Raw genomic sequence first — 13,794 nt, forward strand, 5'->3', positions numbered from 1 at the left:
ACTTGACTGCTAGACTCCTTACTTCTGAACAAGAGGAAAATGGAAGACTTGAGGATGCTATTGATTCGTGGGTTACCGCTCCCTCTATTAATAACGACAACAATATCAGCAATACACCGTATCCCTACTACTGTGTAGTAGAAATCTTATAATTATTGTTGTGCTGTGCTGTCAATTAGTTCATTTTCTGTGAAAAGAGGCAAGCCATTTGATTCACCTCTTTTCATTTATTTTTAATTATTAACGCGATAGGAGGGAATTGAGTTAGTTTATATGGAGTGATAAGATTACAGTGATTGTGTATGGTGATATCAGATCCGCTTTTTAATATTCTTTAACCTACCACGATGCTGGCTATGACAGTTGTTTTTCTGAGTAAGCTTCGGAAGCGAGGAGCACTATAAGGTACGAGGCACATGACGTATTGAGAGCAGAAGGAACGAGGCGCTTTGCGGGGGCTGTGGGCAGGGGACCGGCACGCGTAGCTGCTCTCTCGTTGTCTTGAGAAAATCCACCTCCACTACCGTCGTGTGAATCTTGTTTTGTTACGTATCCACTGTCCGGCCACAGTAGCCGAGTAATCAGCGCGACAGAACGTCAATCCTAAGGGCTCAGGTTCGATTCCCGGCTGGGTCGGAGATTTTCTCCCCTCAGGGACTGGGTGTTGTGTTGTCCTAATCATCATCATTTCATCCCCATCGACTCACAAGTCGCCGAAGTGGCGTCAAATCGAAAGACTTGCACCTGGCGAACGGTCTACCCGACGGGAGGCCCTTGTCACACGACATTTACATTTTTTACGTATCCACCTGGTCAAGCTAAAGCATTCGTTCCTGACAATGGAAAGCTGCCAGCATGAGGTAGGCACTCGGACCATATTGAGAAAAATGATTTTAGCAGATAAACATCTCCTGGATATCCAAAAAAAAGAAAAGAAAAAGAAAAAGACATTGAAAAACAGCTCTGACATACTGCAGATTCAGAAGTCGCAGCGTTGGTGGGTAGCATCGAGCGAGCACAGTTTCTTAGCTTTTCCCAGGACGTGGAATGCGAGGCTAGCTGTTGGTTGAGTGGGCACTGATTCGTGGGACAGAAGTGATGTCCAGAGGGCATAACACGTTCTTTAGAAAAGAGGGAAAGAAATTGAGAGCTTTGGTTTTTCGACATTTTGCCTGTACGTGACCGGATATCTTGTTAAAGAAACAGTTGTGCCATTGGCGGGCTTATGTAAGCTTAGAGAGGACTGTTGGTCGAGATTTTCTAGGCGGGAAGAAGGGACCAGTCACATCCTTGCTGACTTGGAAAGAAAGACTCCCTCCCTGTGCAGGCTGCAGGCTGCGCACTCAACTGGAGGAGCCGCCTGGGATCCAGTATCCGGCTCCTCAGAGAGCAATCCTGGTGTCGAACATAAGAGTAGCGAGACACGGTGTCACCATACCGTCTGTGTTAAACTGAAGAGTATGGTGAGCATGGCTTCCAGGCCCGTCATTTTAGGAAAATCGAGTGCCTGAAGTTCAGATTCATGATAGGTTTCCTTGTCCCACGTTTGTTGGTTGGGTTGGGTTTTTGGGGGGAAGAGACCAAACAGCGAGGTTATCGGTCTCATCGGATTAGGAAAGGACGAGGATGGAAGTCGGCCATGCCCTTTCAAAGGAACCATCCCGGTATTTGCCTGGAGCGATTTCGGGAAATCACGGAAAACCTAAATCAGGACGGCCGGACGCGGGATTGAACCGTCGTCCTCCCGAATGCGAGTCCAGTGTGTTAGCCACTGCGCCACCTCGCTCGGTCCACGTTTGTTGGTTTCTCCATTTCTCTCTGCACACAGTCACTATAATCGTTATATAGTCAGTTGTTGTTGTGGTCTTCAGTCCTGAGACTGGTTTGATGCAGCTCTCCATGCTACTATATCCTGTGCAAGCTTCTTCATCTCTCAGTACTTACTGCAACCTACATTCTTCTGAATCTGCTTAGTGTGTTCATCTCTTGATCTCCCTCTACGATTTTTACCCTCCACGCTACCCTCCAATGCTAAATTTGTGATTCCTTGATGCCTCAAAACACGTCCTACCAACCGATCCCTTCTTCTACTCAAACTTCTCTTCTCCCCAATCCGATTCAATACCTCCTCATTAGTTACGTGATCTACCCATCTAATCTTCAGCATTCTTCTGTAGCACCACATTTCGAAAGCTTCTATTCTCTTCTTGTCCAAACTAGTTATCGTCCATGTTTCACTTCCATACATGACTACACTCCATATTCCATGGAGCCAGATGCGACATTATCAAGCAATTCTGACCTCATCGAGTGATCTTGTCAACTGATAGTCTAACTTTTACAGTTCTAGTGGTTAATTCTGCGATTGCAGCTTTAGTAATTCCATGATTGTTTTGGATGCTTTACGACAGTAATGTTTTTTGTAATAAACCACAGATTAATTAAATCAAATTCCCCTCCTAAGATTCACTGCCAGGGCCACAGTATTTCGTAGTTTTTATCAATGCGCTGAGTACACTAATTCCAACATTGGGTCACAAGGGTGTGCCTGTATCACGACTAATTCTGTTTCAGTTAAATTCATTTACACACACGTGGGGTTTTGCAATTGTTGTGAAATAAATATTGAAACAATTTCTAGTCTCTTTTGGGAACAACCTGAAACACAGAGAAGGAACTTTAATGAGATATTTAGGCGTTTCTGATGTATGTCTCCCAGTTCTACTGTCATAGATGCGTTTTACAAAGCGCAAAGTATGGATGTTGTGAGTGGCCTGTTTGAGGAAGATGACTAATATGAGTAATGATTTTTTAAAAATAATTTGGTTTCCTGGCCAAAACAAAATTGAACTCTTTTGTTTTACCCGTCTGAAAATTACATTTTACTCTCACGGCGTAATTACCCCCAAGTTGGGAACCACTGCTCTAGTTGGTGAACAATAAGGACTGTGTACACTGCATGCCTCTTCTCGTAAACGTGTTCGTTGTTCAAGTTCTGGTGGCACTCCCGAGAGGTAAAAGATCAAATAAATACAAGTACAATTTGTAACAGGTTTCTGAATATAGCTGTCTTAAATTATCAGTAACAGCCATGACGCAACTGTTCGGAAGTTAAACGTAATGCCATTTCTCGTATTTTCAGTCAGTTTTACTTTAAAATTTTAGATCAATAATACCACCTCAAACAGTTACAGCCCGTGTAGAAACACGGGATGCCGCAAGTGTTTACAGTTAAAACTGTACTGATCTAGAAAAATCTTAAGCTAGGCGCTTAGAATTAAGGAACCATTGGTAGGAAATCAATATTTCATATGGGCCAAGATCTTTAAACGTCGGAACCCGCCGCATCGATGTCAGTGGCACTACCATAAAACGCAATACAGACTCGTCTGTACGTGTCCACTTTCGAATCTCCATTATTTATAATTCTTGACAGCTTTTCGAAGATGTAACATTAATTACAGGAAACTCTAAGGTGTAGTTAACGTATGTTAATGAAGGATGTAGTGCACTGAAAGACGAATGAATAGACAGAGAAAATCCAAACAATGGGGGTCATCCCAACTGGAGTAAGTTTCTCGACATGGACGAAACCTTATGAGGAACTGGATCGTTCAGGCCACAGAGACGCATCCAAATTTCTCAGCAGTGACATCCTCATACAGAAGAATCTGAGAAAGCTGTGTCGCATTCAGTGGAAGAAAACTCATCACTAAACAATTAGAATACAGTATTCGGAGTTCTAAGCGGCAATTATACCTCTATTATAAAAGACGTGTGGTAGCAATGGGGGTAAATGACCGTGTTAATAGATTGTAGCCACGCCCATGCCTGGAGTGATGAAAATCCAAATGCTGTGCTCATCTCAGATTGCCAATAATGATTCTCTGTCAACTTGTGGGGAAGAACTGGACCATGTCAACTATAGGGCACTATTTGTGTCCATCCTTTTTGAATCGTTTGCACTACCTGAAGTTCGTTCGAGATGTGCTGCCAAAGTTGTTGCCAGTTGTACGTTTCGTTGGTCCTGAATGGATATGTCATCAACACGACAGTGCACCTCCTGCATTTGATATTAATGTCCGTGAGCCCCTGAGTAACAAAGATCACTGTCATCGGATACACGGGAGGAGGGGATGGGAGGTGGCACAGTCCCACGTCAGCGCCATTGCAAGTTCTCACTCAAATGGATTTTTTTCCTATGGGACTAGTGTTTGAAACTCCAGAACAAACAGAAGAGTAACGGTTTGGCTGGCATCTATCTTCCTGTTTACAACAGAAAACAGAGATATTTGAGGGATTGCGTGAATATTACACTCCTGGAAATTGAAATAAGAACACCGTGAATTCATTGTCCCAGGAAGGGGAAACTTTATTGACACATTCCTGGGGTCAGATACATCACATGATCACACTGACAGAACCACAGGTACATAGACACAGGCAATAGAGCATGCACAATGTCGGCACTAGTACAGTGTATATCCACCTTTCGCAGCAATGCAGGCTGCTATTCTCCCATGGAGACGATCGTAGAGATGCTGGATGTAGTCCTGTGGAACGGCTTGCCATGCCATTTCCACCTGGCGCCTCAGTTGGACCAGCGTTCGTGCTGGACGTGCAGACCGCGTGAGACGACGCTTCATCCAGTCCCAAACATGCTCAATGGGGGACAGATCCGGAGATCTTGCTGGCCAGGGTAGTTGACTTACACCTTCTAGAGCACGTTGGGTGGCACGGGATACATGCGGACGTGCATTGTCCTGTTGGAACAGCAAGTTCCCTTGCCGGTCTAGGAATGGTAGAACGATGGGTTCGATGACGGTTTGGATGTACCGTGCACTATTCAGTGTCCCCTCGACGATCACCAGTGGTGTACGGCCAATGTAGGAGATCGCTCCCCACACCATGATGCCGGGTGTTGGCCCTGTGTGCCTCGGTCGTATGCAGTCCTGATTGTGGCGCTCACCTGCACGGCGCCAAACGCGCATACAACCATCATTGGCACCAAGGCAGAAGCGACTCTCATCGCTGAAGACGACACGTCTCCATTCGTCCCTCCATTCACGCCTGTAGCGACACCACTGGAGGCGGGCTGCATGATGTTGGGGCGTGAGCGGAAGACGGCCTAACGGTGTGCGGGACCGTAGCCCAGCTTCATGGAGACGGTTGCGAATGGTCCTCGCCGATACCCCAGGAGCAACAGTGTCCCTAATTTGCTGGGAAGTGGCGGTGCGGTCCCCTACGGCACTGCGTAGAATCCTACGGTCTTGGCGTGCATCCGTGCGTCGCTGCGGTCCGGTCCCAGGTCGACGGGCACGTGCACCTTCCGCCGACCACTGGCGACAACATCGATGTACTGTGGAGACCTCACGCCCCACGTGTTGAGCAATTCGGCGGTACGTCCACCCGGCCTCCCGCATGCCCACTATACGCCCTCGCTCAAAGTCCGTCAACTGCACATACGGTTCACGTCCACGCTGTCGCGGCATGCTACCAGTGTTAAAGACTGCGATGGAGCTCCGTATGCCACGGCAAACTGGCTGACACTGACGGCGGCGGTGCACAAATGCTGCGCAGCTAGCGCCATTCGACGGCCAACACCGCGGTTCCTGGTGTGTCCGCTGTGCCGTGCGTGTGATCATTGCGTGTACAGCCCTCTCGCAGTGTCCGGAGCAAGTATGGTGGGTCTGACACACCGGTGTCAATGTGTTCTTTTTTCCATTTCCAGGAGTGTAGAAGGAATGAAAAAGCATAAACATCTTTTGCTGTTTCGGATAACGTTCGAATTTCATCGAATGGTGTTGAACGGTCCCTAGTGGTTCGAACTTGTACGCGAGAGTAAAAATTACGGTCGTGTTGTGCTCCAAGTGGGTCAGATCACGTTTAATGGGGATGCAGCCCCACAACGTCTTTAGAGGAAGGTTGAACTTCCGAGAGCGTCAGCACTGCCATAGATTGTGAACATGGTCTTCCTGTTACTCATCGTACTGTGAATTGTCTTCTGCCCGGCATCATGGTGTGGGGAGCGATCTCCTACACTGGCCGTACACCACTGGTGATCGTCGAGGGGATACTGAATAGTGCACGGTACATCCAAACCGTCATCGAACCCATCGTTCTACCATTCCTAGACCAGCAAGGGAACTTGCTGTTCCAACAGGACAATGCACGTCCGCATGTATCCCGTGCCACCCAACGTGCTCTAGAAGGTGTAAGTCAACTACCCTGGCCAGCAAGATCTCCGGATCTGTCCCCCATTGAGCATGTTTGGGACTGGATGAAGCGTCGTCTCACGCGGTCTGCACGTCCAGCACGAACGCTGGTCCAACTGAGGCGCCAGGTGGAAATGGCATGGCAAGCCGTTCCACAAGACTACATCCAGCATCTCTACGATCGTCTCCATGGGAGAATAGCAGCCTGCATTGCTGCGAAAGGTGGATATACACTGTACTAGTGCCGACATTGTGCATGCTCTATTGCCTGTGTCTATGTACCTGTGGTTCTGTCAGTGTGATCATGTGATGTATCTGACCCCAGGAATGTGTCAATAAAGTTTCCCCTTCCTGGGACAATGAATTCACGGTGTTCTTATTTCAATTTCCAGGAGTGTATATCGCGTCCTCCTGTAGTGCCTCCCAACAGTCTTCAAAAAACGTTCAAATGTGTGTGAATTCCTAAAGGACCAAACTGCTGAGGTCATCGGTCCTAGACTTAGACATTACTTAAACTAACTTATGCTAAGAACAACGCACGCACCCATGCCTGAGGGAGGACTCGAGCCTCCGGCGGGAGGGGCCGCGCAATCCGTGACACGGCGCCTCGAACCGCGCGACCGTTCCGCGCGGCCAACCGCCTTCGTAGAGCACCTTAAAATACGTTGACAAACAACCCAAGATGAGCGCATCAGGTGCCCGCAAGCGGGTTGTGCTCCTGCTGTTTCGCCGCTGGAGTGCTGCTCTTGCACCTGATTGTACGTCCGCAACGATAGCTGAGTGGTAGCCGGCACGGTAGCTCAGAGTCTTCGGTCAGAGAGGCGGTGGCCCTTTGTAATAAAAAAAAGACTGAGTAAAGAACTCAAGGAACAACTTGAACGGATGTCTTGCGACGTCCGACCAGACTAAACGCAAAAAAAAGTGGTCAGCGTGACGGATTGCCGTCCTACGGGCTCGAGTTCGATTCCCGGTTGGGTCGGGGATTTTCTCCGCTCAGGGTGACTGGGTTTTGAGATGTCTTCATCATCATTTCATCCCCATCCGGCGCGCAGGTCGCCCAATGTGGCGTCGAATGTAATAAGACGTCCACCATGGCGGTTGGACCTGCCCAGTAAGGGGCCTCCCGGCCAATGACGCCAACCGCTCATTTCCATTTTTACCTGATTGTAAGCCATTTGGAATCAGGGTGTGTCGAATGGATTTGCCGGGCTGCAAGTTCTTAGGCGTTCCTCATGATTTCTGTCTAAACAGGTACATTTTGGATAATTTAGAGGGAACCTTTGCCGTTTTATTTACCCATGTGTCAGGAGGACACAAAATAGGAGCACTGAAAATGCATAAGTACCATTAGCTGCTTCGGATCACATTCACATTTTGTTGAATGGTTTTGAACGGTCCCTAGTGGTTCCAACGTGTAAACGAGAGCAAAGATTGCGGTCGTACTGCAAATGGGTGCGCTCACGTTCGATGAGGATGCAGCCCCACAATGTCCTTAGGGGAGGCTAGATGTGCCCGGGAGTGTCAGCAGCGTGAAAAGTGAACAACGCCTTCCTGTTGGCCACAGCACTGGGAATTGTCGTTTTCGATAGCGAAATATGATGAAATCAACGCCCCAGCGAAAGAGTGGTTTCATTGGCGCTCTTTATGCCACCTCATGCGGCATTTCCGTGCCGATTCTGAGCAGCGGCGATATCAACCCTGGCCGTCGCGGTTCTGACTTCCATCACAGAGGCGTTAAAAAAAAGAACAGGCGAAATGTGGGTGAGAGGAGATGTGGCGACCTTCCGATCGTGTTACACATCCACTATGGCAGTGGGCAGAAATATGGTAAAATTTGGTGCCAATGTGACATCGTTAACCTATCTTACACGTCACATGAACTTATGATTAGTGACTTTCTTTTGCACATGTCGACACTTAGTAGTTTGAAGTGTCGTTTAGCCCGCGGATGATGTTACACGCCGCCAGCCGCGCGGGATTAGCCGAGCGGTCTCAGGCGCTGCAGTTATGGACCGCGTGGCTGGTCCCGGAGGAGGTTCGAGTCCTCCCTCGGGCCTGGGTGTGTGTGTTTGTCCTTAGGATAATTTACGTTAAGTAGTTTGTAAGCTTAGGGACTGATAACGTTAACAGATAAGTCCCATAAGATTTCACACACATTTGAACATTTTGAACACGCCGCCAGGCTCTTGCAACATTACAGAGGAAGGTAAAACACACTTTTGGGCCAAATCTCAAATTTAAGAGTCGCAATGGACGGGAATTACGGGTCTCGAAAAAGTGATCCTTCAGTTCTGTTGCACGGAGTATTTTGTTTTTACTTCACAGTCAAGTTAATTGTTTTAGTTTCTCGGACTGTATCAGTGTCGAATCTAAGTCCGCACACGATGCGGACATGGAGGTTGCGCCAAACATTTGTTGCTGTTAACAAGGGGTAAAGAGATGCCACTTATATACGGAGGTAACAAAAGTCCATGGAACAGCACATATAGAAATGGCGACAGTATCCCGTACACAAAGTATAAAAGGACAATTCAGTGGCAGACTTGTCATTTGTGCTCTGGTGATTCATGTGAAACGGTTTCTGACGGTATTATAGCCGCATGGAATGACAGTTGTAGCTAGAAGCAAGGATATGTAATTTCAGAAATCTTTGGGGAATTCAATTTTCGAGATCCACAGAGTCAAGAATGTGCCGAGAATATCAAATCTGAAGCATTACCTCTCACCACCGACAATGCAGTGGCCGACGACCTTCACTTAATGACCGAGACCAGCGGCGTTTGCATAGAGTTGTCAGTGCTAACAGAAAAGCGACACTGCATGAAATAACCACAGAAATCAATGTGGGACGTACGACGAACGTAACCTTTAGGACAGTGCGGCGAAATCTGTCGTTAATGGGCTATGGCAGCAGACGACCGACGGAAATGCATATCGCCTGCAGCGCATTTCCTGGGTCCGTGACCGTATCGGTTGGACCCTAGACGTTTGGAAAACCGTGGCCTGGTCGGATAATTTCCAATTTCAGTTGGTTAGAGCTGATGGTATGGTTCGAGTGTGGCGCAGACCCCATGAAGCTACGGACCCAAGTAGTCAACAAGACACTGTGCAATGTGGTGGTGTCTCCATAACGGTGTGGGCTGTGTTTACATGGAACGGACTGGGTCCTCTGGTCCAAAAGAATCGATCATTGAGTGGAAATTGTTATGTTCGGCTACTTGAAGACCATTTGCAGCCACTCATGGACTTCGCGCTCCCAAACGACTATGGAATTTTTATGGACGACAGTACGCTTTGTCACTGAGCCACAATTGCTCGCGATTGGTTTGAACAACATTATAGACACTTCGAACGAATGATTTGGCCACCCAGATCGCCCGACATGAATCGCATAGAGCATTTATGAGACATAATCGAGAGGTCTGCACCAGCAACAATTCCGCAATTATGGACGGCTATAGAGGGGGCATGGCTCAGTACTTCTGCAGTGGGGTAACAGCGAGTCGATTCCAAGCCATGTCGAGTTCCTGCACAACGCCTGCAAAAGGAGGTCCTACACGGTATTAGGTGTTCCATGATTTTCGTAACCGCAGTGCATAGTGCGGAGCGGTGTGAAAGGCGTGACGTACCTTGTAGAGCAGGTCCTCGTCGGCGAGGCTGAAGTGCTCCAGGCTGGTGTCGTTCTCCACGTCGTCGTAGGAGTAGGTGCGCGTCGAGAAGTCGGTGCCCGCTGCGGGCACGCGCGCCATATTGTAGTGCAGGCCCTCCGGCGCGAAGTACGCCCTGCACACACCTCCCACTGTAGCGTCGCAGTGTCTGCTGTGATTAAAGCTCCGCAGCTACACTCCCTTGTCCAATCCCTTCATGTTCCACAGCTACTGAATAAAGACAAGTCACTTCATTCGTAGAAAACCTCTCAGCATGATCTAGTGAGGCGCACTCGTCTTGTGACGTTCCCTGCGTTTGCGCGGTCAGGGCTGCTGTGCCCAATGGTTCAAATGGCTCTGAGCACTATGGGACTTAACATCTATGGTCATCAGTCCCCTAAGAACTACTTAAACCTAAGTAACCTAAGGACACCACACAACACCCAGTCATCACGAGGCAGAGAAAATCCCTGACCCCGCCGGGAATCGAACCCGGGAACCCGGGCGCGGGAAGCGAGAACGCTACCGAACGACTACGAGCTGCGGACTGTGCCCAATGTGACGAGAGACATCAGCAGTCAGGAAGGGCGAGAGGGGGTCGTCATCATACAGCATAGTGTACGTCTTTGGCGACCGTACAATGACTAGCCCTTAAGAGACTGAAAGAGGCAATTACTCTCAATGAGTGCAGTGGGATATTTTCCTGGCTTTAAATTTCACGCGAGATAACTGGCAGGTATGAAGTGCAGACGCGTTATAATATTTTGTGTCATCATACTGCGCAACACTTTTTAAAAATGAGAGTTTCTGTCAATACTATTTCTGAAACTTCCTGGCACATTATATCTAGCAGACTGGGACTGCAACCGAGAACCTTTGCTTTTCGAAACCAATCGCTCTACTGACTGAACTATTGAAAAAATACCACTTTGTAGCGCTCATCTCAGTGGGTGTTGTTAGTACATTTCCATCACTCAGAAGAGTTTACTACTAGATAAATTTATACCTTACTAGTGAATCCAGCAATGTTTGGCAACTGTTAAATTTGTATGGGAATTGGATGTTCGTCTTAATTCTGTCTCCCCAATTTCCCTGTCCATCTCTTCCTGACCCCTCTCATCTCCTATATATAGTCTATGCCTGTTCATACGTTTATTAGAGTATAGTGTAAAAATTTGGAACGAGTTAGTCATGAACTTTCCGAGATTTTTGCCAACTATTTTCCCTTTATGTAGTATATACATTTAAATGCCATATATATTAATAATTGAAGCCTACGTCCTCCTGTAAGTTTATTAGAGTATTGTGCAAAAATTCGAAGAAAATCGGTCAAGTACTTTTCAAGATTTTTGATAACAACGATTTTCTTTTACGTAGTATGTATATATTACAAAAATTGTGGCATATGTCCGTCGGAAAGTTTATTAGACTATTGGATGAAAATTTCAAATAAATCAAGAAATTCTCTATATTTCGGTAATAACCTATTTCATTTGGATAGAATACGTATACCTATGTATCATATGTGTTCAAAAATATGTAGCGTATATCCCACTGTACATTTATTAGGATATCGTGTAAAAACCTGAAGTAAATCGGTTATGAACTTTTTATATTTTTGCTAAGAACCTTTCCGATTTACATAGTAAATATATACTTATATACCATATCTATTTAGAATTATGTAGCCTATGTGCGTCCAAATGTTTATTACACTATCCTGTAAATATCTGAAGTAAATCGTTAAAACTCTCCGAGATTATTGGTAACAATCTGAAACTAAGAGTTCTCTTCATTTAAAAAAAAAGTTCAAATGTGTGTGAAATCTTATGGGACTTAACTGCTAAGGCCATCAGTCCCTAAGCTTACACACTACTTAACCTAAATTATCCTCAGGACGAACACACACACGCATGCCCGAGGGAGGACTCGAACCTCCGCCGGGACCAGCCGCACAGTCTGACTGCAGCGCCATTCGACCACTCGGCTAATCCCGCGCGGCTCTCTCCATTTAGAAGTATAAATTCTATATATATGTTTATATACTGTACATATAAAAAAGTATGTGGCCTATACCCGTCCGAACTTACGTTAGTGTATCCTGTAAAAATCTGAATTAAATCAGTCATGAAGTTCCTGAGAATTTTGCGAGAAACCTTTCGCTTATGTCCGCCGGAATGTTTATTAGAGTTTCGTGTAAAAATCTAAACTAAATCGATCAAGAACTACTCGATATTTTTGGTACCAACGTTAAAGTAGGACTTATCTTTATATTGTAGTATAGATAATGTACGTTAATTATAGTGGAATTATTATGTTGTATGTATTGTAAGTGACCTGAACGAGGTGCGTTGACAAAAGAAATAATCTGGAGGACAAAAGCTGCCGCCGTCTACATCAACTTTTTATTTTTTTAAATTTTTTTAATTGACATTATCAAGTAGGACCAAATACGATTTGTGTTTCATTTTTTATGATGAGTAATCTTAGTTTGGATATATTAGAAGAGAAGTAGTGGGATGACTATATGACAATGACTCAACACAACGATAATCATTGTATAATCCATTTTGCTGAATTAAGCTGCAGTGGTCTAGCATAAATTACTTCGTAAATGTAGCTAGAGGAAGTCATGTCTCTTGCCACTTTTTACAATTTTAAAGTCAACATAATTACTTGAAAGAGGTAATAATATTTAAAGTATAATACGAGTAGGTAGGCAGGTTACAGTAAACAGAGATGTTTTAATTTAGAAACACAAATTAAAGCTTTTTTAAATATTTGAAAAACATACAATATTTCCTTCTGTGTAATCGTCTGTACAACGACACCTCTGAGTCAGAGATATTATTAGGGCTGTTCGTAGCGTATGAAAGAACGGTTACTATTCGTTGCTGCTTATTAGTTCTACCTGAAGTTGTAAAAAGTATAATCTGTTTCTCCCGGGTAAAAGAATATGTGGTTGGTGATATGGTCGAATACTTTTGAATAATAAATGTGGGAAAGCATTGAAATAAGCGTATCTCCCAAAAAATATCATAATGAATCCCAAACTTAAGCAAGAACGCGTTGCACTCAGGGTGTCTCGTAGTAAAAGTAACACTAAATACACTGCTATAATTATAATATTTTCTCTTGAGGAGTATCAGATACCACTATATTAAAATCATACAGGATCAAAATTTTTAGCAGATCGTGAGTCATATTTACTCATGTCATCACGACTGTTTCGTCCAAATGATGGTACCATTTTAACCACTTTGTGTTGTCAATTTTATTCCTTTAATGCATCATGCATATAAATTACGTATGTAATATGTAAACTGTGTAGACTGTGGTAAAGCCATTTTACACACTATCATTTCCTCCAAGAGTGGTAGTCCCGCAACTTCTGTTACGTATGGAAGGTAAAAGACGAGGTACTAGCGGTAACTAAGCTATGAGGGCGGGTGGTTGGTTGTGCGTGGGTAGGTTAATTTGTGAAGCTATAGTCCATCAAAGATGGATGTTCATGTTCGACTTCCGGTCTACCGCACAGTTTTAATCTGCCAGGAAGTTACGCACAGTGCACACTCCGCTGTAGAGTGAAAATTTCTTTCTGGAGTATTACTGTTGTTAGGAATATCATTGAGATGAACTGTCATAGTTAGGAATGGCTAGAAAGACATTGGAATACCACGGACCCAACGTGATTCAGCATCAAAAAACGATTTATGTTTAGTAAAGCACAACTGCTACTTTAAGAGCCACGGCAATGAGTACAGGTTGGTTGGTTGCTTTAATTACATATTTTTTACAACTTATTATCTAAACCGGTAAGAGTGCCCATGCGATTTATTAAACAGTTGTTCTTCGATCACCCCCCCCCCCCCCCCCCACACACAATGTTGTCCACCTCCGTAGCCGAGTAGTCAGTGGGGCTAATTCCCATG

General features: G+C 45.4%; 1 protein-coding gene across 1 annotated transcript in view; it reads right to left on the reverse strand.

Annotated features, from left to right (window-relative positions):
- Nucleotides 1-13,794, reverse strand: part of LOC124622469 (lysosomal acid glucosylceramidase-like) — a 187,523-nt gene that overhangs the window by 118,199 nt on the left and 55,530 nt on the right. Inside the window, exon 4 of the mRNA XM_047148179.1 lies at nucleotides 9,845-9,998. Within this exon, the coding sequence (XP_047004135.1) occupies nucleotides 9,845-9,998 (154 nt within the window). The remainder of the gene's footprint in view (nucleotides 1-9,844; nucleotides 9,999-13,794) is intronic.

The sequence above is a fragment of the Schistocerca americana genome, chromosome 1 (genome assembly GCF_021461395.2).
Source record: "Schistocerca americana isolate TAMUIC-IGC-003095 chromosome 1, iqSchAmer2.1, whole genome shotgun sequence".
Classification (NCBI taxonomy): domain Eukaryota; kingdom Metazoa; phylum Arthropoda; class Insecta; order Orthoptera; family Acrididae; genus Schistocerca; species Schistocerca americana.